The sequence below is a fragment of the Accipiter gentilis genome, chromosome 4, assembly GCF_929443795.1.
Source record: "Accipiter gentilis chromosome 4, bAccGen1.1, whole genome shotgun sequence".
Lineage (NCBI taxonomy): Eukaryota > Metazoa > Chordata > Aves > Accipitriformes > Accipitridae > Astur > Astur gentilis.
In genome coordinates this window covers 29,462,358-29,485,442 of record NC_064883.1, presented here as the reverse complement: position 1 = coordinate 29,485,442, position 23,085 = coordinate 29,462,358, and the positions used below count along the sequence as shown (strand labels likewise).

The 23,085-nt window shown below is 41.1% G+C and overlaps 1 protein-coding gene across 2 annotated transcripts in view; it reads right to left on the bottom strand.

Moving 5' to 3' along the window:
• The window catches only part of APBB1IP (amyloid beta precursor protein binding family B member 1 interacting protein), a 69,076-nt gene extending 46,321 nt beyond the window's left edge, over positions 1 to 22,755 (bottom strand). For both annotated transcript variants that reach the window (XM_049798096.1, XM_049798097.1), the window contains exons 1-4: positions 22,616 to 22,755; positions 6,155 to 6,226; positions 2,769 to 2,856; positions 642 to 931 (exon numbers count right to left, since the gene is read on the bottom strand). In XM_049798096.1, the coding sequence (XP_049654053.1) occupies positions 642 to 931; positions 2,769 to 2,856; positions 6,155 to 6,226 (450 nt within the window). In that variant the 5' untranslated portion in view covers positions 22,616 to 22,755. The remainder of the gene's footprint in view (positions 1 to 641; positions 932 to 2,768; positions 2,857 to 6,154; positions 6,227 to 22,615) is intronic.
• Between the last annotated feature and the right edge of the window lie 330 nt (positions 22,756 to 23,085).

The following is a 23,085-nucleotide window of genomic DNA, read 5'->3' as shown; positions in this document are numbered from 1 at the left end:
AGATGGTCTTCATTACTTCCTTTCAAAGACAAGACCAAGAAAAGCAGAGTGATTCTGTGTTGGGATTAGGAAAGGTACTTCTTGTGCCCAGCCTTGCAGACAGTCTCCTAGCAAACGAGTTTTACACAATTGAACAACTTTTCTTATTGCAAGAAATCAGTTAGGCCAGGGATAGATCTGGGAAACATCCACAGAACCCTCTCATCAGTACCAATAGCATGGACTGCAATGAACAAACACAGTGACATCTTCACAAAACATGGGATCTTTGGCCATGCTTTGCACTAATGCCAAAGCCAAGGTCTCTATGAGAAGGTATGCTCTGATCAGCACTTATTAAAAAATCCAGTGACAAGTTTTCCGTTACAATAAACCATTTGCAATGATTTGTGCCTGTCTTGGGCTATCAAAATGATGATTAAAAAGGTGAAGGAATGGGCAATAGGTCAAGGAACAGGCAGAAATTGCTGAGCCCACAATAATAGAAAAATCCCACTCCACAGATCACGCATGTTTCATCATTACAGAACCTTCCCAAGATGTTTCTACCTGGGATACCCACTGTTGTTCCAATGCCAAATACCACTTGCAAAATTACAAGAACTATTGAACACTGAGAACAAGGTTCCACCCAGGTTTACCTGGGTGAGTGGCTCAGGAGGAGGAGGTGGTGGTGGTGGAGGAAGGTCTAAATCAGGGTCTGGAGGTGGAGGGGGTAAGTCATCCCCAAACTGTCCAGTAACGGTAACATAAGGACTTGATTTAGAAGAAATGTCACGATCCAAGCCTGTTGAAGCCTGAGTGACTGTACTTTGCTGGTTCCCAGAAGTTTTCTGGGCTTGTAAAGTTCTCTGTTCAACCTCATTTATGTCTGCTACAAGATCAGCCATTAAAGCATCCAGGTCTTTGTCCTCTAGGGCACTTAGGGATTCTGTAAAGAAAACCACAAAATGTGTCAGTGAGTGCAATGCAAAACACTACGTTTCCAGTTCAGTGGAGATTAAATTGCAGAAGGCATGGGTTACTGTAAGATATAAGGGTTATGGGAAAAGAAACAACATTTTAAATGGATTCAAGAAACAAACACATTTTAGGAGTAGCCATTAATCTGGTCATACTGAAGTTCAGAGTACAAGGAACTCTATGAATACAAATTAAACAGGACAGGAAGCTTCACTATCAGTGATACAGTGTCAGGCCCTTATGATGTTACAAAACCTGGCCCTGATCCAGCAAGGTTTCTGGGCACATGCTTAGTGAGAAATTCCATTAGCTCCCATTAGGCTATTTACAGAAGTTAAGTATATACGCTTAGCAAGTTTTGATATAGCACACAACAAACCATGCAACTGAGGCCTAGATCAAGAATATCTTCTATTGTACTTCTATTGTACAAGAATATCTTCTATGTACTACCATTCTACAACTCTAAAATTAACATGAAGCAGAATTGGAGAGTTCTAAGACACAGGAAATTGTATGATATTATTTGTAGCACATCAGTAATTGTGTGATCAACATCTATGACATACCTCATGTAATATGCAGGATTTTGAGGATACTTTAAGCAAAGAACAAACAAGACAAACCCTTTTCAAAAGCATCTTATCAATCATAGAAATATTGTAACTTTTGCTTTCTCTCTTCTACTCTGTCAGAGTGTAAGATAAAATCCTATACTGGAACTTCATATGCAATTTTTTCTTTGGTTGTTTGAACTAGCCATGGTATAAGAGATCCTGTGAAGTAACATCCTGTAGGATGATTTAGCTTTCTAGAAGAGAAAAGCTCTTTAAGAACCAACAGATTCAGTGGTTTAAACCTCTTTGAAGAGACTAGTTAAAAAAAAATAAATCATAAATTGGGAAAGCTTTAAGTGGGATTTTGGAAAGGGATGGAGAGTGCTGAACTAGATACTCAACAATGCTAATATAGTCCAACAACGAATAGGTCATTCATCAGACTAAGTGTGAACATGTCACTAGACTGCCTCAGTTTACTCTGCTTTACATGTTATGCTAACAGAGTACTTTCAGAAGCTTTTCTTTTCAGTGGAAAAATTGGCTTATGATCCTCTCTATTTACATACCTCTACCCACTTTGCTGGTAGAGGCATTAGGTAGCTTAATAGTCAACTGATTCTGGGACAAAAACACAGGTTAAAATCAACTCAGGCAAATGCAAACAACCAGCCCCCAGAAAAAAAAAAAACAACCCACAACAAAAACCTCCACAAACAAAACCAAAGGGAGGGTTCTTTTTTTAAACTTGGAAATATTCCCTCATTTGGTTCATCACACAGCCTCAACAAGCAGCTGTACATGCAAAAGTGACAGTGCAAACCAGAATGAGACTAAGCAATGTAAAGTGGAAGCAGCTGAAGCCGATACTTCCCCTGGACAAAAATGCTTATGCAGCTCTGACCTCATACTGAGGAACTCTGTCTTCTATTAAGTTAAATCTTTACATAAAAAAGGTTGCATTTTACAAAGTTATTTAGGGGACTTTTCATTTTTGTTTTCCTCTACACTCAGACTCCTATATAAGACTGAGCAATATCTCTTTAAAAAAAAATTTGGCTCCTTGGAAGTTTCCTAAATTGAGACACACAAATATATCTCCCCCTCCAGCAAAACAGGTTCTTTTCTTTTGTTTTTGGTTTGGTTTTTTTTTTGATCAAGGGTGCCTGAAGTTTTTCTTCTCATTTGTTGCTGTGAGGTATTTTAAATAAGCATAAAAAGCATGAAAGAGTCCATTCAGCTACTTACCATTTAAATCTTTAAAACCAACTGTAAAGCTAAATTCATTGTTGGACACTTTGGGGGATGGAGGTTGTACAGTCTCCACTCCTAAACTCTGTTAAGGTAGAAGAAAAAGAACAGGTATCTGATGACATAATGACTATTACAGACATTAACATTCATAAATCAATTACCTCAATTTGTCTAATGAAACTGATTCTTCTTCAAGGAACAGAATGACACACACTAGTTTCTGGGATTATGCATAGACTGGTAAACTAAATAGGGCTAGGACAAGGGTTCAAGCACTGCGTCACAATCATGCCAAGTGTTTAATGGTTTGCATGCTTCTCAATACACTGTTGACCCACGCCAACTGCAACTCTTGTCAGGCAACACCTGGGCTTGGTGTGGGTAACAGCAGAGGCTAGGGCTGCTTCTAATAGAGACAGTGGATAAAGGCAGACTGATTTTTAGGTTTTGATGGGGGTTTTGCAAGGGGACGGCGGGAGGGTGTTGAAAGAGTTTCACTGTGTACAAATTTAAGCTACACAGTGCCATTTGCTCGAGAGTGCTTTATTTACTAATATAAATGTAACCTAGCTGTTGTTTTTTCATGCTGTTTGCAAAAAAACCAACCCAAACACAACAAGGAACAAAACATGCTGATGTTTGCAATGTAAACTGCAAATCTGCATAGTTAAATAGAGAATTCCTAGTTTGTGCCTTGTTCAGGAAGCAGGCAGGGAACCAGTGCTTCACAAGTTAGGAAAAGTGCATACAGTGGAGAAGAAAAAGATACATTCTCCCGTCCACAGTGAGGAAGGCGATAGCTCTAATAAGCAAACACTGTAGAGAAGGTTGAAAGGAATTTCAAGGGTCTGTCTAGATCATTCACCTGTCCTAAGGCAGGTCAGTTACACCTGGTCATATGTGAAAAATGTGTACCTAACCCGATTTAGAAAGCTTCCTATTAGATAAATTCCATCACCACCTCTGGCAATCTGTTCCACTGCTTCACTGTCGATATCGCTATTCCTGCCATCAAACCTTTCTTGTGATGCTCATTCTGAACTTCTCTGCTACAGCTGAAGACCATTCCCTGTTTTCCTACTCTCCATGGACATAAGGAACCAAGTACTTCTTTCTGCTCTGCTGCTGCCTTTGATGTATTTTAAGATTGCTCTCAGTCTCCTCTACTCTAGACTAAACAGCCTCATGCAATCTTTTCTTACAGGTCATGTTTCTTTCCATTCTCGTAATTCCCATTGCTTTCCTCTGGATTTTCTCCAGTCGACCCTCCTTCTCCTCAAAGTGCAGTGCCAACACTGGACACAGTTTCACTGTTGAGGTCTTACCAATGCTGTGCAGAATAGAAGGATTGCTTCATATATTCTACAAGCTATACACTTGTTCATACATCCCTGTGAGATGTTTGTCTGCTGGTGCTCATACTCAGTTTGAACCAGAGGCATTTACATTTCATAGAGTTGCCTGAAACTGGCAGGTGTTTTCCATGAAAATTAATGCAAATGTTTTTCTTGGCATCTCTTTTCACCTATTTCCCACCCAGGATGTGTTGGTTTCTTCTGAAGTTATACAGAGCTGGAAACCAAAGCAGTGATACTTTAAATGCTGTTTCTGTGTTAATACTCACTCTCATAAAAACTGATATGGTATAAATAGGGGAAGAGGGAGAAATGAAGCACATGAGGTAGTTTTACAGTGCCAGAGAAAAAAAAATATGTGAGAAAAAGGGAGGGCACAAAATGTATTGATGAAACTGACTGTAAGAGCATAAAGGAAATACTTTCATTACTAATCTAACAAGAAGTCGTAACATCTCATAATGGCCATAAAAGTGCAGAAAAAAAATATGAAAGTACGTGCAAAGGAAAATTAAAGATAAAACTATCAAAATGCTAAAAAAAGTTTAAAATTAAGTACACAGAAATAGAATAAAAGCCCAATTCTGAATTTGCATTTATTTTTCAGCCTTGTTATGCAACATGAACGCACCTCTGTGTGCTTCTATCATTTACACTCACTTTAGGAACAGACAGGTTAGTGAAAAAGGTGGAAAACTATCTACAGTCTCATTTTGGAAATTAAGAGTTTAAAGGAATTAACAGATGCGAGTCTGTTAACTGAAAGTCTTCAGGCTTTCAGACATGCCTGCCTCGTTCTCCCACACAATGTTGAGGTAAGAGGTGATGCCAGCACTTCGGAGAGGAGGAGGAGTCAGTCTCCATCTCAGGAACATGTCACATCCCACCCAGTACTGCACTCATAAGCAGAGAGAGAAGAGGCTCACTGTCTTACTCTTTTCCCATCACCTGCACTCATAACAGTGCTGTATCCAATTTGAGGAGGTAAAATTTATCACAAGGAGTCTTTTGTTAATTTTCATAATGATGAAATGAAATTACCCTAAACCCCTCCCTTTTTATATACATATACATATAAAATAAATATGCATGGTTATAAAAAGCCCTTAAAAAGCAGGAAGGCTACCAAGGGGCAAAGTATTGTGATTTGACAGCTAAGAATGTCATATGAAATTTTGGCTTTCATACAGTTTAAGCACAATTCCTATGCTGTGGCTCAGAATTACTGGTATTTAATTTGGGAAGCACTGGGATTCAACAAGAGGAAAGACCCCTCAAAACAGAGGCTGTAAGCAAACTCGCACAGAATCCAGGATGACAGCTTAAGTGTTTTCAAGCATGCATTATTAAAATACAACAAATTTATTGACTTTGTAGGCTTTTTTAGAAATAAAAATTCTGCTTTCACCAGCTTTTGCAGGAAGTATTCCATGACTGTAGGTTTAGAAATAGGCTCATGCTGATTTATAGTTTCCCTCTCAGTGTATTCTGCACTGGCAATAATGTCTCTATAATTTCTTGCATGCCACCCTAGCTGTATTTTAGTATTTTGCCATATCTAGAGATTACTCCTATGCATATATTCAAAATGTCATTTTCATTTCCAAAGTTTACATTTCACACTCAGGCTACATCCCATTTACCCATGTATGCAAAGCATTCATACCCAAAAATTCTGAGTCAAACTCTTCCTGTTTTGACGGAATCTTTGAATTTTTGGGGGACCGAGTCCAGAGGAATTTAAATTGCGCCCCCTCCCCCCCCTTTTTTTTTTTTTTTTTTTTTTTTGAGAAAACATCTTTCATAAGCAGTTAGCTCTCTTTAACAATCTAGCCTGCACTGGTATTACCTTATTCTTCAGGCCACTTGTTTTAAATGTCAAGCAGAGACATTTAGTTGAAGGTTTTTCAAAAAAATGTATCTTTATTTATTGAGAATGGAGGTACATGAAAAATGTAGAAAAGTTGCCTCTCTTCTCTAACACATAATAACTATTTTTCTTAATGGAAAAAAAGAATTATTTACCTGGGTCAGTATGTCCATCTCCCCAAGTAAATTGCTGAACATTTCATCTATATCATCACATGTTTGCTCCATCTGAAAGAAAAAAATCCACAGACAAGGAATCATCACAAGTTTGTTTTAAAGCCAGCAATGGTCAAAACCAGAGGATATGCAACATTCTTTTATATTGTGTTCCAAATTAACTTTAAAACAACTGTTCATGACTTGCAAAAACCTTCATCCATCGTTTAGAAATAACTACTAACAGATCAGAATCTCAGTCCTGTACATGCTTAAACACACGTAGGCTCTACACGCATTAGGAGTTCCAATACCCTCCTTGTATTATTTACATTTCATAGGAAGTCACTAGCTCATAAACCATTGCTGTATCTTAAACATCAAAGAAATGTAACTAGTGAGAGATGGAGAGGGAAACAAAGTCTGAGGTTGAGAAATTCCTGAATGCTTCATCTTGAAAGTTTTCTTTCATTGGCTTAGGCGACTAATACAAGAGTTTAATAGGTGTTATCTAGTGCAGGACCTGGTTATGGTCAGGTACATGACCAACCTTTTGTCTCAATATTTCTCCCTATTTTCTTTCAAATACTAATGCACTGAGAGAACTCCGGTCTTACCTGACCACAAGACATCTGAGGGAGAGCACCGAGACAAGGAAAATGGGTGCATGCTGCATGACAGCAAATGGTGGCTCTCGTTGCAAGAGGCCGGTGCGAGTACGGCACCACAGACTAGTGGTGCTGAGATACTGGGGAGATACAGCTTCTGTAATAACCCTCTTCCTCTTTCTCATGAATTTGTTCCTTTGCAGGGAGAGAAGTACTGTAAAAGGTGTCTGAGATGGAACACTACCAGACAAGAACTATAAACACCATTTTCTTAAGAGGCTCAAGCCTGCAAATGATTGCATAAAACTAGGGTTTGAACTAGGGTCAAACTTTAAACATATAAATATAAGTAGTTCTGTTGGTTCACTGGGTTTGTGTGTACCTATATTGGGTTTATGTGGCAAGGTGTTTGGGGTTATTTTTTGGGGGGGGGGGGCGGGGAAACTGCAGGGGTGGCTTCTGTGAGAAGACACCAGGAGCTGCCCCCATGTCAGAGACAGTAGTTCCAGCTGCCTCCACTGGAGCAGGGAAACAGCATGAGGAGGAAGGAGCAGCAGAGACAAAGCATTATGAACTGACCACAGATCCCATTCCCTGTCCCCCTGTGCCACTTGAGGGGGAAGAGGTAGAAGAGCTGAGTGAAGCTGAGCCTGGGAAGAAGGGAGGGGTGGGGTGAAGATGTTTTTAGTTTTGCTCTTATTTCTCATTATCCTACTGTCTAATTAATTGGCAATACATTAAATTAATTTCCCTATATTGAGCCTGTTTTGCTCAACAGTAATTGGTAAATGATCTCCCTGTCCTTATCTCAACCCATAAGCTTTTCCATCATATCTTCTCCCCCTGTTCTGCTGAGGACAGGTAGTGATAGAGCAGCTTGGTAGGCACCTGGTGGCCAGCCAGGGTCAACAGCAACAGCACCTTACAGGATGAGGACCAACCCGATCCAAGAAAGCAATCAACTGAGGCAGGAACAGCTTTAGTGACTATAAAGACTGAGAAAGAAAAGAGGACCAGCAAGTATCCTGTTCTTCAACCTTAATGTTCTTCCTTTAATAGAGCATCCTGAGTCATATAACTATTTCATAGTTAAATGATAAAGGCCACTGAACCACTGAAGTCGGTATCTGTTGTTTGAAGATTATTTAGTAGGATGTCTATAATATGATAGTTAATACTGCAGCAATCTAAGCTGCTCTGTCTCCTTCAGACTTGGTCTTTCTGGCACCTACGTAAGCAAGACCAGCCTAATTTCCACTTGTCCTCTTACCACCTGTATTATCCCCAACACCAGAACTCATTAGGATTAGGCATGTACAGCTTTCATCAGTCAGGCTCGGGCATATTCTACCTGCTTTAGACTTTTTTTGTGGCTGGTGTAACTAAACAAGGCACCGGCAACTGGGAACTGGACTTTGAACTTTCACAGTTCTCTCAGATTCCGGAAATCAAAGACTTAAATATTTGGGAACTTTTAAAAGGATTTTAAAAGGATGTGGTTGGCAGGGCTGAGGGTAACCCTAGCCCAATGGTGGAGACAGCACAGCTATGCCCATGTAACAGGGAACACGTCACATGTGACTCAGCAAATAGAGAACTAAAGTCATATTATGTGTTTCATTTCCAGCTGACAAACTCAAACTGGATGGCTCACTCCCTCTGTATATATCATAGTTATACAGAGCTTTCTATATCGAATTCCCTTTCTGTAGATTCAGCAGTATACTGGTTGGATAAATGATTACTGAATCCTAATTAATTTACTTGAATCAACAGCTGTGTAGCTTCCTACACACCTGGCACTGGGAGAATCAATTTTCATAAAAAGGATAGATAAAATAGCACTTATTTGATCAGGCAGAGTGAAGTCAGATTTGTTACATGACAAAAAATGGAGCTGCAGTTCATACTGACAAGCATGTCATCAGTGCTTAAATAATATTGAATAATTTTATGTTTTCCTGCTTTCTGATTTAGGAGAACAAAATATCTGTTGGGGGAATCTTACCAGCTCTAGCCATTTGTAAGTTTTTGTGGTTTTTTAAGCACTTGCTAGATCTACTTTCAGGAAAAAGTCTTCATAATGGTTCCTTCGACAAACTGAAATCCTGCTTTGCTGTATTTTTCCAGAATAGAAATATAAAAATTGCAAAAAAATTATTCTTGGGTTACAAGCAGGAGACCTTACCAAGAGGAGGAGTAAGAACTGTCTAAAAATAAAAAAAAAAATATCCAAAACCAAAGAACCCTCTTCAGTAGTTGACAAAAAAAAGGGGGGGCGGGGGGGCAAGAGAACTGAATATTGTATTACATAACACTTTCACCAAATTATGGGATTTTTACAGGTTCTAGTAAATTTAGACCTTCTTTCTTTGCAATTTTATGATTTTCTGAATCTCCAGACACATTCGATTCATAAGGAAAATAAGGTAATCCTATGAAAAAGCAATGTGCAAAGAATTCCGTAAGAAATTCCACTGCAAATTGGAGCTGAGTTAGTCACTGACGACTTTTTCTTATCAGTTCAAATAAATAACATTTAATACTAGTGGGTTTTTTGACCTTAAGCACATGGGGGAAGGGAGAAGGACTGAACCTATATTTTGAGAAGGAAATACGCCAGTGTCCCTTTTAAGTGTCACTTTCAATGAACAGACATCCATCATCATCAGACTGATAAAGCCATGTTGTCATCAAGCCAGTGCCCCTACTGGTACCTTTTTTTTTCCTCTTGAATTTTTATTGATTGGGTTTAGGAAGATAAAATTAACATCATAATCACCAAATACCCTGAAGATATTTTTACGTTAAAACACACTCAGTGATCTCTTAAACTGATCACAGAACTCTCCAAATTCATCAGGGATTTTGTCAAGAGCTAGAAAAGCAAGATAGTAAAGTGAATCCCCAAAATGTGGAACTGCAAAAGAGTGCCCATCCACTTTCCTCCTCTTTGACTCCTCTCCACAATCATTTCCATTTCTTTTATTTGATTGCCACAGTAGGAACAAACAGACAATACAATATGCAGATTTGCGAACTATCCCATTCAAGGAAGATGTTGCTGCATTTTGGACCAGCAAATTCTTTTGACTTTTGTAAATAGCCTTGAACTTATTCAAACCAGGTCAGAGTGAAACCTGCAGGTGTATGAGCTATTATTAACAAAAAAGGGGACAAGATTTACCAGCATAATATTGAGTTTCATACTCAGTCCTCCTCTATATCCACTAAACAGTAACTTTTCTGACAGGTTTTTCTGTATGTAGTATTAATACTAGTAACTCTTAAAATCACTATCAACTACAATAAATTGAAGAGGGAAAAAAAAAAGACAGTTCTTTTACCATACATTTCCCAAGTTATGCATAAGATTTTAAGCAGAGAAAAAAAATCAGAATTAAAATAAAAAGAGGAAATTGTGGTTGTCAAGATTAAACATGCTAAGGAGGGGCTTGTGGGAAGGCATACATGTGAAACCTATACCTATTTTTGAAAGGATTCATCTTCAAACTTATGTCTTTTAGATCACTTTTTGAAGTAACAGCAAGCATACAGGCAGAGGTATTCCTTGTCTTTTATTCCCCACAGAGTTCGCATTCACAAATCTTCATTAGGCTATCATGAAAACCTCTTTTTTTTTTTTTTTTTTTAGATACTCCCACATTTCTCATACTATATATCTAAGGGGTTGAGGCACTTTCTCTTCAGCTTGCTATTCTAACCACCAAGCCTCACTATTTAGTTTACGCATATTAAACTCTCACATGTTTAGGTAATACATAAATATCAACTCGTATTTTGACTCATCAATACATTTACTCACCCCACCAGACCCCAGACCTGCTAGACCTATTATTTTTTTACATTCCCAATTTCAGATTTAGCAGCCTCTTTGCTGATAAAAATAATTTGAATATAAATTAAGATATCTGAATAACAAAATACCTTGTATTTTATTGTACTCTGTGTACTTCTAGAATCTTTGTATTTCAGCTCACTAATGAAAAAATATGGTTTCTGCATATTTGTTCCTACTTCTCCTTACTTGTTAGCATCTGTCTTTTACAGTATCTGTCTTTTATCCATCACACACTTTGTTGCCATTTCCAAAGACCTACTTGCATGCATTCAGGTGCCCCTGTGAGGGGGCCTCCAACCATTCTCTTTTGCCAAGAACCAGCCCTGCTGTCCTGGATGACCATACAAAACTCCTGTGCACTCTATTTCTAAACTTGGCAACAGACCCCCACAAACCTTCTTCCCTTTCCTAAATATCTAGTCCATAAACACCCTTATTTTGAAATTGAGATGTAAACTTCTACATTTTTGAGCTGTGGGCTAGGAAGTCAGAATTAAGTTATCTCACTTCTAACACCAGAGAAATTCGGCAGGTGCACAGAAAGAAAGCTAGCCCACAGAGATGGACAGCAAACACTCCCTGGTCCAACTTGTGCTTGCATGAGCAACGTACTTTGCTGACAGTGAACAACACTCTTCTCCCACGGGGATGGTCAGTATTCAAGGGCACCAAAGAAAAGCACTGACTGAGAACTCTCTTGCTCAAATGCAAGAATGAAGAAGCAGTCCTTGCACTCAGTCTCAAGGTGCACAATATTACCTGGGTTAAGCAGAATCTCACCTATGTTATTTAGTGTCATGCACTGACAGGTGGAACAGAAACTGCCTTTCCTGGTCTACAATATGAACTCTGTAATTAAAATCAGGATATGATTCCTGGGTGGTTGCATACATTTTTATTTGTTAGGTATTAGAGAGAATAATAAAACAACTTTATTTTTTTAAGAATGAAGAAAGTTTTGCGATTCACACACTTACATAATACAACAGCACTATGTCTATGAACAATATATAGGAAATGGAATTGTATGATAGAATCATTATCACTTGGCAGGAAGCTAACAGAATGAGTAGTAAAACTATGGCACCAAATTCACCCTGCTTAAAAAAGAAACTATTAAAAAATATGAAAGCTGACAGGGTGATGATATGGTGTAGCTCAAAAAACCCGGCATGGTACTATACTCATCAGAGTTTGAACTGTTAATATCCGATAGCTCTGAGAATTACTGAAAGCCAGTCCCTTTCAACAGGAAGAGTGGTCTAAGTCACATGGTAACAAGGCTTCTGCACTGGCAATCTGAAATCAAACTCAAGCCCTTGTGCAATACCAAACAGGAAACACCAACGGTATTGCACACGAGATTACCATCTCTGCAACGCAGTCTCAGTTCAGTTGATGCAGTTCAATCACACTAAGGCTACAAACAAAAAAGGAATGAGGAACAGCATAGTATCAGTAGAACAAAGACATACAGCGGATTCATGCTACAAACAGTATTGGGAACCAGTCCATTTAGTAATCTGGTGAACAGTTACAGACACATTCATTACATTCAAAGCATTGTTGTTATTCTTAAACTGTTACATATGCAAATAGCAAGGAGAAAAATACATGAAGTGTATTTTTACAAGTCACACAGAAAGATCAAAAGCACACCTTCATGTCCCAGCCCCTGCACTACAGCGTGTTAAGTGCCAGGGTACCAAGTCCACCAAAACGAACTATCCAGATGACCACTACCAGCACTGTTACTTCCTGCTAATGCTTAATGCTTAAATGCTTTTTGGAGGGGAATGAAGAAATCTTTAACGTTTTAGAGAGACCCACCATTAACCCAATGATTAAATCTCTCAAATCAGAGATTCACCCTTACCTATGGAAGACCATGCAACGTAGATCATCCTACATCAAAGACAGAATAAAAGAAGAGAATTAGGGAAGAGAGATGAAAGTGACAGAAGCCCCACCATAAAGACCAAAGCCAGAAAGAGGGTAACTGATTGTCACAGGAAAGAGATATGAAAGTAGTGTGATAAAAAAATGCATCAAAACCTAGAGGAAAGTTACGGAGGCATCATTTCATCCTGGCTTATAACACAAAATCAATGGGATAGTAAATGAAACTGAAAGTCTGCATAACTGTTCCAGCACAACATGCACAGTGTAATTGTGAAACTCATCACCAAAACTGGTGAGTTAGCAAGCTGAGGAGTTGGTTTTCTCTACAACCAGTTATAGCTAGAATTGTTAGTACTTCAGAGAGTTTCAGGCAAGGGCGATGAACCTCACGTTTCAAGACCTAAAACAAAGGCTCCACCAATTTGGAACCAGAGTAAAGCTTTCATGATAGACAGGTTATGCCATACCCTCCAGCACAGAATTTCTTGTATGTCCTTCTGAAGCACGTGATGCTAGCCACTGTTGGAGACAACTTGCTGGCCAAACTGACTGCAGGTCTGAAATACATCTAACTAGTTTTCTTACAATGATTTTACAGTTAGGTGTTAAAAACTCTGACTATTCAAATGTCTCTCACATACTTAAGTGAGGCAGGATGGAAGTTCCTTAACCAGCTATTGCATCATGTCTAGTAAAAAGTCCCCAACAGCCATTTAGGTCAATTTTTATGAAGTAGAATATGAGAGAACATCTGTCTCTGCAGAATTCAGCCTAGAAGAATAATCCAATTAGTTACTACTTCTAGTAGATACTAAGAAAGGAAACTGAAGTTTTGGAGTGATAAAGTAGAAATGGCAGCTGCCCCCAGGCTTTCAAAATGACAATCAGATTTGGCAATTAGCATGTTGACTTTTCTCTTTCTTACCTACATAACATGACCTTGTAACTCTCTTCTATTTTAATACTAACTCATATTTTGAAAAGGATGGATCAAAAGCAATTAGACTGCTTCGAGCACTGCACTTACCTAACATTGATAAGTGTGGCATTTTCCAAGAAAAAGCTTGCACACATAGATAACTCTGAAAGCAGCATCTTACTCATATCACCTATTCTTCTGGGAAATCTGGTGTGCCAATGACTGTAGGTTTATCTACAGCTGAAATTACACTGCACATTTGTCTCAGGGATGGGTGTGACATGTCATAACTCTACTCATGATGGAATAAAAGCTACACACTAAAACACTAGGAGCTGCAGGAAGACTGATAACAACTGCAAAGTATCCTTCCTAGTTTAAAAGTAAGTCACATTTGGCTTTGAATTAAAAAAAAAAGCAGATAAATACAATCATGTGAGAGAATCCTTTTCCAACATAACCTGGGGCACTAGAGCATCTTCAGGTGACCATGCCACAAAACCCACTTCTAGCATTTTCCATTGATTGCTCCAGACACATTTTTACATACACTGTGGAACTGATTTTGACTCCAGTTGCCTTGTTATTTTCTATCACATTGCTCAAGCTGACTCTAGCAAGACTAAAGGCACACCTGATAATTAAGCTTTTAATTCACACTCTACTAACTCTAGAATCATCCACCCAGATGTAAGCACAAATATCTTTAGATAAGACACCCCAAACTCACAGATCATACTTCTGTTTCACAGAAACTGTAACTATGCCATTTATACAATTAAATGTCTTGAAAGCTTGTTCCCTTTTTTGGTGTTTTGGAAATTCACAGCTAACTCATTTGTATTACAGGAACAAGCCTGCAATTAGGACTGAATTTGGAAGGAGTCTTTATTAGTCCAAACAACCAGATTTTGTAGACCTGAAAGCTGCACTGCTGCACTTTAGTGATGACTGCAGTGTATTTTACCCTTGTTTTGCCAAGATGATAATGATAATTTAAACACCACAGGAACTCCTATGCACGAGTACACCAACTGAGCACAAGTACACCACTATTTTTTTCAGTGATATATATTTGAGTACTTCATTTTCCATTGGAAAGAGAAAGACAGAAAGAGTTTTAGTATGTTTTTAAAGTACCGCGGGACACTGAGTCTGAGGCCGTCCTTCAGATGATGCTGCCTCAGCATCCATCACCTCTGTGCTCCCCAGCCTTCCCCTCTCCCCCATGCACTGCCCCAAACACATACTCTCTTCTTTATCACATTTGTTGAGAGTGGTGTTTGGGAGAAGCAGCTGTGGGTCCTGTTCTTAGGGTGAGGTGGGATAGCCAGATTATTGAATGGTCCCAGAGGCTCGGTTAAGAGAGGCTGAGAGGAACAAGGAACTACCTAAAAGCTTATCCACAGTATGTCAGGAGGAAGTTACTCAAGGCCAGAGGAGGGGGTTAGCAAAGGGCTCTTGTAGGAAGATGAGAGAGGACAGGAATAACATTTAACCAGTGACAGCCAGCGTATGCTATGGCTACGGAAAAGGAGCACAGAGGGATATGGCATGCAGGCTAGGTGCAAGACAACTCATTCATCACGCTCTTCTCCAGGATCACTCTCAGGCACAGACACAGAGTATGGATCCTGGGCTCTAGAAAACGTATCCCAAATGTACTTGAGCAGCTGGGGACTGTGACTTAAAAGCACTTTATGCAAGGGGAAAAAGAAACCCCAGTGTAAAGCACAAACTCAGGGAGAAGAAAGCTGGGGAGCAATTTCTAGGTACCAGAACTTCACTTTGTAGCCTCCTGTCAGCTCCCAAAGGGGGCTGCTTTTATGGAGCTTGAAAGCAGTGCCACTTCTGTTCATTTTTATGTAGTATGCTCCCAGCAGACAATGTGCTTCAGTCTGGCCTGTGGGTCCAAGAACATTACAGAAATACTGTGTGGCTACAGACTCAGTCATCTTCTTTTTCCTTTGTCACAGAATTATTTACTGCAGAATGGTCCAGTTTGGGGACTTTCTCCCCATGAGCCAACCAGGCAGCACAAACTCTCTGCATAGAATGAAATGGTAGGAGGAGACATACTTCCAATCCTACATCTTCACACAGATTGGTAGAAGAAACAATTCCTATTCTGTGACAGATTACTGGCACGCAGGAGCAAAATCTCCATTCCCCCAACTTATCTTCTCCTGGGAAAGGCAGAAAGCTGGATGGAAGTGTGTCCCCTGAGCTGGATTCAGCTCATGAACCACCAGCTGATCTAGGCTTATCCATCTTGTGTTGACAGATGTCTACTTCAGCTCTACTCAGGTATAAACAACTGCAGACATATGTTACCAGAAAATAAGAATCTCATTTATAGGTTCCTCCCATTCCCTGCCTTGATGGGAGAGCAGAATAGTGAAAGAGTAATGTAAGTCCAAGTAGCGCAAGTTTGTTCTGTTTCCACATTCCTTCCCATAATCTGTAGTTTGCTGATGTTGGTGCAATATCTTCCTTCCCGTTTTTTCCAGTTACCCAACATTGCTGTACAGAACTTACATGACAACAAGAAACTGTCTTGTACTTAAAAAAATTGCCATCAAATGAGAATAGTGCAATTATTAATTAAGTTTGGATCCAGCAGAATGCTTAGCTTAACTGCACCCTGCAATTGAGCAGATGGGCTACAAGCATTTCATTCCCATTTGCTACTTTTGAACTATTCCCAGAATTCCCTTATCCTCAGGTCAGTGAGCTATGCAAAGTGTGTCTTGAGGCTCTCTACTTAGTGAAGATTTTGATATTTAGCTTCACAATCCATAAGGTAGGCTGATCCTACGTGAATACATTGTCTAATGAGCAGAAAACGGTAGACAAGGGAGTCCCCAGATGAGAGGAAGACATACAGGGATCCACAATGGGGGAAAATCCTTCCCCTCCTCAATTCCCAATGGAATCAAGAGATACTAAGTGTGGAATAATGGAAATAATAGCACAAACTTAGGAAGAGGAGAAAAGGAATGAAAAGCTACAATAAAAAATTTAAGTGCAGGAGCTGCTACATTGAATAATCAATGTCTTATCTTTTCCAACATTCAACCCCTACCCACCTGATGAGCCATTAGAGATAAATGCAAGATATGCTATAAGGGTCCATGACAGAACTGTCTACCCATACAAGTAACATATTCCTAGGCTGTAGTCATTGCCAAAAGCTCTAAGTCACCATCTTATCTCTTGTAATCACATGTTCTTACTACTGCCAGAAATGTTTAAAGGAGGGCATACATGGTATGGGAAAGGAAGACTGAAAGAGGAAAAGACACTAGCATAAAATGCTTTAACAGATAAGAGTGAAGCAAAAGTGTGAAAACAAATCTGTAAAAATTTTACTGACCCCATCTGTTTGCTTCATACACAGTTTGTTTATTAAAATTAAATGAAGCAAGTAATGCTTTAATACGAATTTCTAGGCGTTTCACTGAAGTACAGTGCTCAGTTCCATAGTGAGTGGTAGAAAAATTAAATGAAGATTTTTTTTCTAAACCTTTTTCTCAGCTTTACTACTGACTGAAGAGTCAGGTACAATTTCAAGGCCTATTATTAACTTTCCACCCAGAAAAGCTGTTTCTTTCAGTCTATGTAATGCACAGTGATGACAAATAGCTATAAGCAGTGGGTTTCAGACGAAGATCTGTAAGGAAAGTGGAAGCCTGGAGTCACCACAGATGGGATGTTATATTGGTATGGCTGTGGCTGCTTTGCCACAGCCCAGCAAGCCCTGAACCCCGCAAAGGAAACAGTTATGGGAAGAAAACGCAGCAAGAGAAGAACATTGTGACATTTCCAGTGTAATTCTTACATTTCTGTAAGGTTTTCCATGAGAAGGAAATGCCACCACCTCCCTCTCTTTTTTCCTTATCAAGTGGAGGGATGGAACAACTGATCTGGTCAGAGATTGCAACTCCATCATAACACAGGGAAGACAAAGGAGGTCAATCTAGTGACAGATATGAAAGGCTTTGCTGAATTTCATGGAAGAACATTGCCCCCATGGGACAAAACTGCAGTTGAGTTTATGCTGAATTCCTTCCTAGGACTTGCACCCAAAACTACTGGCTCATTTGTATTGCACACCTCAAACATTAGGCGTGCCGGCTTTCCCTCAGTCATGAAGATGTGGTCACCAAAGTACAAAACTAAGCTGTAACCACAAGTCTTTGGAAATGTTATCCGTGTTCATGTTTTTAACATGTATTCTCACTTCCTCAGGGTTACCTCAGCAACTTACACCCTCCAAGCCACATGTACAGCAGACCTTCCAAATATATGATTTCATCAAAAAGCACAAAGAACAGTAATGTAGACTTGACTGTTATTTAAATGATTATTTTTTAAAATGTGCAGAGACAACACAACAACTTTCAAAAACGCTTTTTGAGCTGATACATACTTCTTGTTTCTGTGCTTCAATGAATTCCCACAGCAAGGGAGAGAATGTGGGCTTTTAGTACTGTCAGAAAGTACTAGGAAATCTTCAAAAGTACATCAAAATCTTGCTCTGAATCGGGAGAGAAGTAATCATGTGTCTGCAGTCTGGGCTACCTGAATATGCAGTGAGAGTACCAAAACAGATCAGCTAAGGCCTCCGAGGAAGAAGTTTTCATTTGCTGCCTATATGGTCTTGATGCCAGTAGGTTAAGTGACAATTCTGTAGAGCTTGCCCACTCTCTTGGTGAGCTACCTTCTAGGCAGACACATTATTTTGCCTAAAACTGGGGACTCAGAAGGTCATTTGCGATTTTTATCAGCAAAAGCATCCAGTGACTGCCTCTGATTTTGGCTCCTAGCTGTTTTCTCTGTGCTTGATGAACTAAGAATGCTGCTAGAAGCAGATTTGCTCCCCATACATTCCCACTCTCCCTGATAGGTGTAGGTACAATGACAAGGTTTTCACCAAAATTTTTATTATATCAGTTGGATTGTCTGAGGGCAATGGAGAATTTTGCATTGTTAGTGATATCAGCCATGTAGGGTCTGCCCATCACTGATAGCACACACACAGGAAGATTCATCCTTTAATATTAGTGTTACATGTCACACTTTTACATCCGCTGCTTTAGATTACAAGCAAATACAGACTGAAAGTAAAAATGGAAATGGACTGAGGAGATGCATCCAGTGCAAAACTTCTATTAGAAATGTCTCTGTATGCCTTTCTAAACAGAGTATCCTAGAAAAATTTGGTTCATATATACTGAACCTTCTTTTTCTTCTAGGGTTCATAACGTGTCTACTCCCCAAAATACTCCTAATAACTGTAGCCCTAATTTATTTGAGCCTAAACTCATGGCATGCTGGATCAATGCTCAACAAGAAGAAACAGTGCTGTGTGGGGGCTGACATAGCTTCTGGTAGCAAAAATTATGAGAGCAATTAGCTAGCCACAGATCTAAAAGGTCACTTTACTGGAAGACAGGCTTTGAAACTAATGACAGACTTAAACTTTTTAAATAGTCATTATCAAACCAGTTTGTGAATTCCCACATTAAAGTTGTAGTCAGATCAAAGTAATTTGTGTTTCCTTTTCATTCACAGCCCAGGAGCAATGCTATAAATTAATACTGAGGAATAGTGAGGAACACATGTTCATATATGCTCATATAGATGCTCAAAAGTCTCCTACAGAAACTTAAGAACAACATGGCACCCTAGCTTCTTTCCTTCACAGTGCAACATACTATCTTCTACAGTGGCAGCTATACTGTTAATATCTAGGGTAGCTACAAATCAATAGGCTGGATGATAAGGAAAGCTGCCTAAAATGCCTGCTTTTCCAAAAGCAATTTTATTGTATCATGGATCACTCCTAATCATGAAAAGACATATAGTGGAGTTTCTTTGACATCTGCATCTGACCTGGTCATCCCAGGCTCTTTTTAGTCAACAAAGGGAAAGAAAGGCAATTCTATAGAGCATGATTCATGGTAGCTGTCTAAAACTGGGCAGCTGAACCAAGTTTTATCAGTACCTATCTCTCTCGTTGACTGTAAAGGTGACTCAGAACCTCAGGTGGCTAATTAAAATGCTAATGTCTAAAGTTGTGTGAGGAGGATCCTACCTATAAAGTCCAAAAAGTGCTTTGGAAGGTCTGCATGGATGCAAGTTACCACTGTCACTAGAGACCTTCCAAAAGAAACAGGCTAAAGCTTCTATACTGCTGCAGGCAAATAAGTTTTATTTTCACTTTCCCCCCAGATCAGTACCTGACTACATGAAGTCATCATCACAACAGGTCGGATGGACCTACAACAAAAGACAAGCCAAGACATACTGAAATGAAAGATGAAAAAAAAGTCTGCGGGAAAGAAAAACACATGTAGTTTGCGGAGAGAGCAGGAAAGGATAGGGGCCTTGATAGCTGAATGATATGCAGGAAACCCAAATTCAGCTACATTCCTGTAAAGCCACCTCTGAAACATAAACACTCTTCCAAGAAAATCCACATTCCCAGATCTTCTCAAAGGATAGATGTTCATGAATCTGCAAACAAGACAGGTATTCTCTTGAACAAGGCAACCCCTCCTCTCAGCTCCAGCAGTACTCCAGAATGGTAGTTTTCTCAGGCATTTTGTAGGGCCAAAGAGATGCAATAGCGGATTCCTCCATCCATGGGTTACCCAAGTCCTACCTCTCCCTTCACCACATACTGTAGAGCACGAGAAGGAAAGCTTTCTGCCTCTTGCTCCTCTCATTGCTGCAAGACATTTCTTCTAACAGGAAGGGTGAAACACAGTTAATGCAAAATCTTAGTGGGTTGGGTAAATTCTTTACTACCTAATAAATCTCAGGCTGCACTACTGAGCTAAGCTGTTAGAACATCCAGCAGGCCCCTCTGTTCATACTGTTGCTCCCTTTGTGCAAATTGTTATACCCTCCCAAATGTGTTAGTCTCTAAAGCTTTATAAATTAAAACAAAAGATCAAGTTCACAGGCACATGAGATGCAGTGTGTGATCTAAAAGACACTGCTCAAGTATAGTGAGAATCAGACTTTTGATCTGTAAAAATCAAACTTAGCTGGAATAAATACATTTGATAACAAAATAAACCAGCACTTCAAAGGCATCATACCGTGCTTGAAGATACTGCACATCAAATAATCACAAATTCCAGCATGAACAATTAAAACACAATTTACTCAAAAATTACTTTGAGCCTTCAGTCATATTTGCCTCCAAACACGAGGAGAGTCTGTAATACCCACAGGAGGTATTTAAAGAAGAAAGAGAAGACACAAGGAATGATTAAAAGTACCCTTTCAGAGACAGTACATTTTTCCAGTTATGTGTGCTCCCAGATGTATCAGAATTCTCTGAGAATATAAAACAAGGCTCACTCAGCTATCTGTAATGCTCCATTGATTAAACCTCCCAAAGACATTTGTAATCCATATTTCAAACCAAATTATCTCCATTTTTAAGCAATGCTTGCACAAAGCATGGAGTACAATTAAATGTAATAGTTTCCTTAGAAAGCCCACAGGGGAAAACAGAACTTAACAGGTTCAGCAGAAAGTTAAACATTCTGGTTTAAACATAAGGTTTTAACCTAAAGTCACATTCTTTACAAAGTTTCTAGAAAAAAACTTCGTAAAGTTAGTGAGGACAAATGAGTAGGAATCTACACAGGTGGAGCAGGTCATGTAGTACAGCCCTCTGAAGCACCGGGGCTTACCTATTTGTCTCTAATGAAGCAGATGTACTAAATCGAGTCCTGGAAACACTACATTTACTCCACTGTTGCGCAGCAGCAGGGTAATTAATTAACAGTGACATCAATAAAGTCATATGTGAAATGAGTACTAGAAGCAAGTCAGGAACAGATGACAAAACACGCATGTCATATAGTTCACAAAGGGGAACTACAACCATAGCAAAGACTAGCAAAATCCTGCAAACAGAAGGTTTGAGGGGCAGTCAAGCCGCAGCCATGCTAATCACAGAATCAGAGTAATCTGGGACAGGAAGGGACCTCAAAAAGTCAAGCTGTCTGTCCCAGTTTGGTGGCACCCTGCATATTTTGTTTGTAGGCTGTATTCCTGCATCCAAATTTTTAATGACAGTTAAGACAGGCTGGATGATACACTGCCTAAAAGACCCTACGGGATACATCTTCCCAGTGTGACAATGAATGGATTTAATAACTTCTCTTTTGGTGCACAAGGGATTCAAAAACCACCCCAAGCTTTTGGAAACTGTATTTATGTTACTTCTCCATGGTATTCAAATGAGGGTATCATGTAGGACAGGCCTTCCCAAAGTCAGGAGATGCATCTATTTCTTCCCTAAGCCACGTGGCCACATACACCACCAGCAGAGAGATGAAAATCACGTTCCTTGGAAGTCTGTAATGGCTGTTTTGCCATAACCACACCACCTTCTTACATGCTTAGTTTAAGACTGGTAGATTAGCACATTCACATGGTGTATTTTTTGGCCACTCATGCCAGGCCGCTTGGTCTGCGGTTTCTGCCGCCTGCCTTCACCTTCCCAACGCAGCCACCTAAACCAGGGCACAGTGCGTCCCCGGGATCCCACCTGCCTCACGAGGCTGCAGGGAAGCTTTCGCAATCCTGCCTTGCAAACGATCTCGCCCCCTCACGCTCTGGGCACAGTGAAGGTCTGACTCTGGTTAACCCTACCGAAGAGAGCAACCAACCAACACTGGGACCCCGCACCGCAGCACGAAATCCCATTCTTCAGCCCACCGAGGCCACGTTTGCCGTCGGAAGGCTCCCGGTCCCGAGGGGGAGGCTTGTGTGTGTGTGTGTGTGTGTGTGAGAGGCAGCTCGCGCCATGGGCTTTCCCGGCCGGCGAGGCGGCACGGCGGGTGCTGGCGGGCTCCTCTCTGCGGGCACCCGCGCTGCCCACCCGGGGCTGCCGCCCTCTGAGGGCACCACAGGCCGTGCCCAGAGCGGGGTCTGCCGCAGCTCCCCACCCCGGGCACCGGTATTTGCCGGCATCGTTTCTCACCACAGTGAGAAGGACACCCCGCGCCCCCCGCCACGCCACAGCCGGGCACCTCACGCTTCCCGCGGCGGCCGCACCTCCGCCCTCCCGCCCCGTCGGGGCCTTGGGCTGGCGCTGGGAGCCCTTGGGCGTCCGGCTAATCCCTCCCTGCCCGGTTTACCTTGGCGGGCAGGCGGCAGGGGCCGCCGGCTCCCGGAGACGCTGCGAGCAGGAGGCGCGGGGCGGCTCTGCGGCAGCCCTGCACGGCGGGAGTTCGCCCGCCCTCCGCCTGGGGGGAAGTGGGGCCGCGCCGCGGGCTGCCGGGCGCCCCGTGGCGGCCACCTCCGCGGGAGCCACGCCGGTGCACGGAGCACCGCCCTCCGCCTTCGGTCCGGGGTCAGCCGCCCCGCAGAGCCTGGCCGGGCGAGCTGCCCCCCCGGGCCTTGAGAACCCGTCTGCGGGGGGCAGGAGGAGCCAGGCCCGCTCCCTGCGACGGCTTCCCCTCGCGGGGACTCGCTGCTCGAGGCCGACCCGAGAGCTGAGGCGGGCCGGGGCGGAGGCGTCCCCTCCGCGCTATGGAGAGGCCTGCTCCTCCCCGAAGCCTTAGGAGCACGCGGGCTGCCCACCAAGCGGAGGCTGAGGATCGCCTTG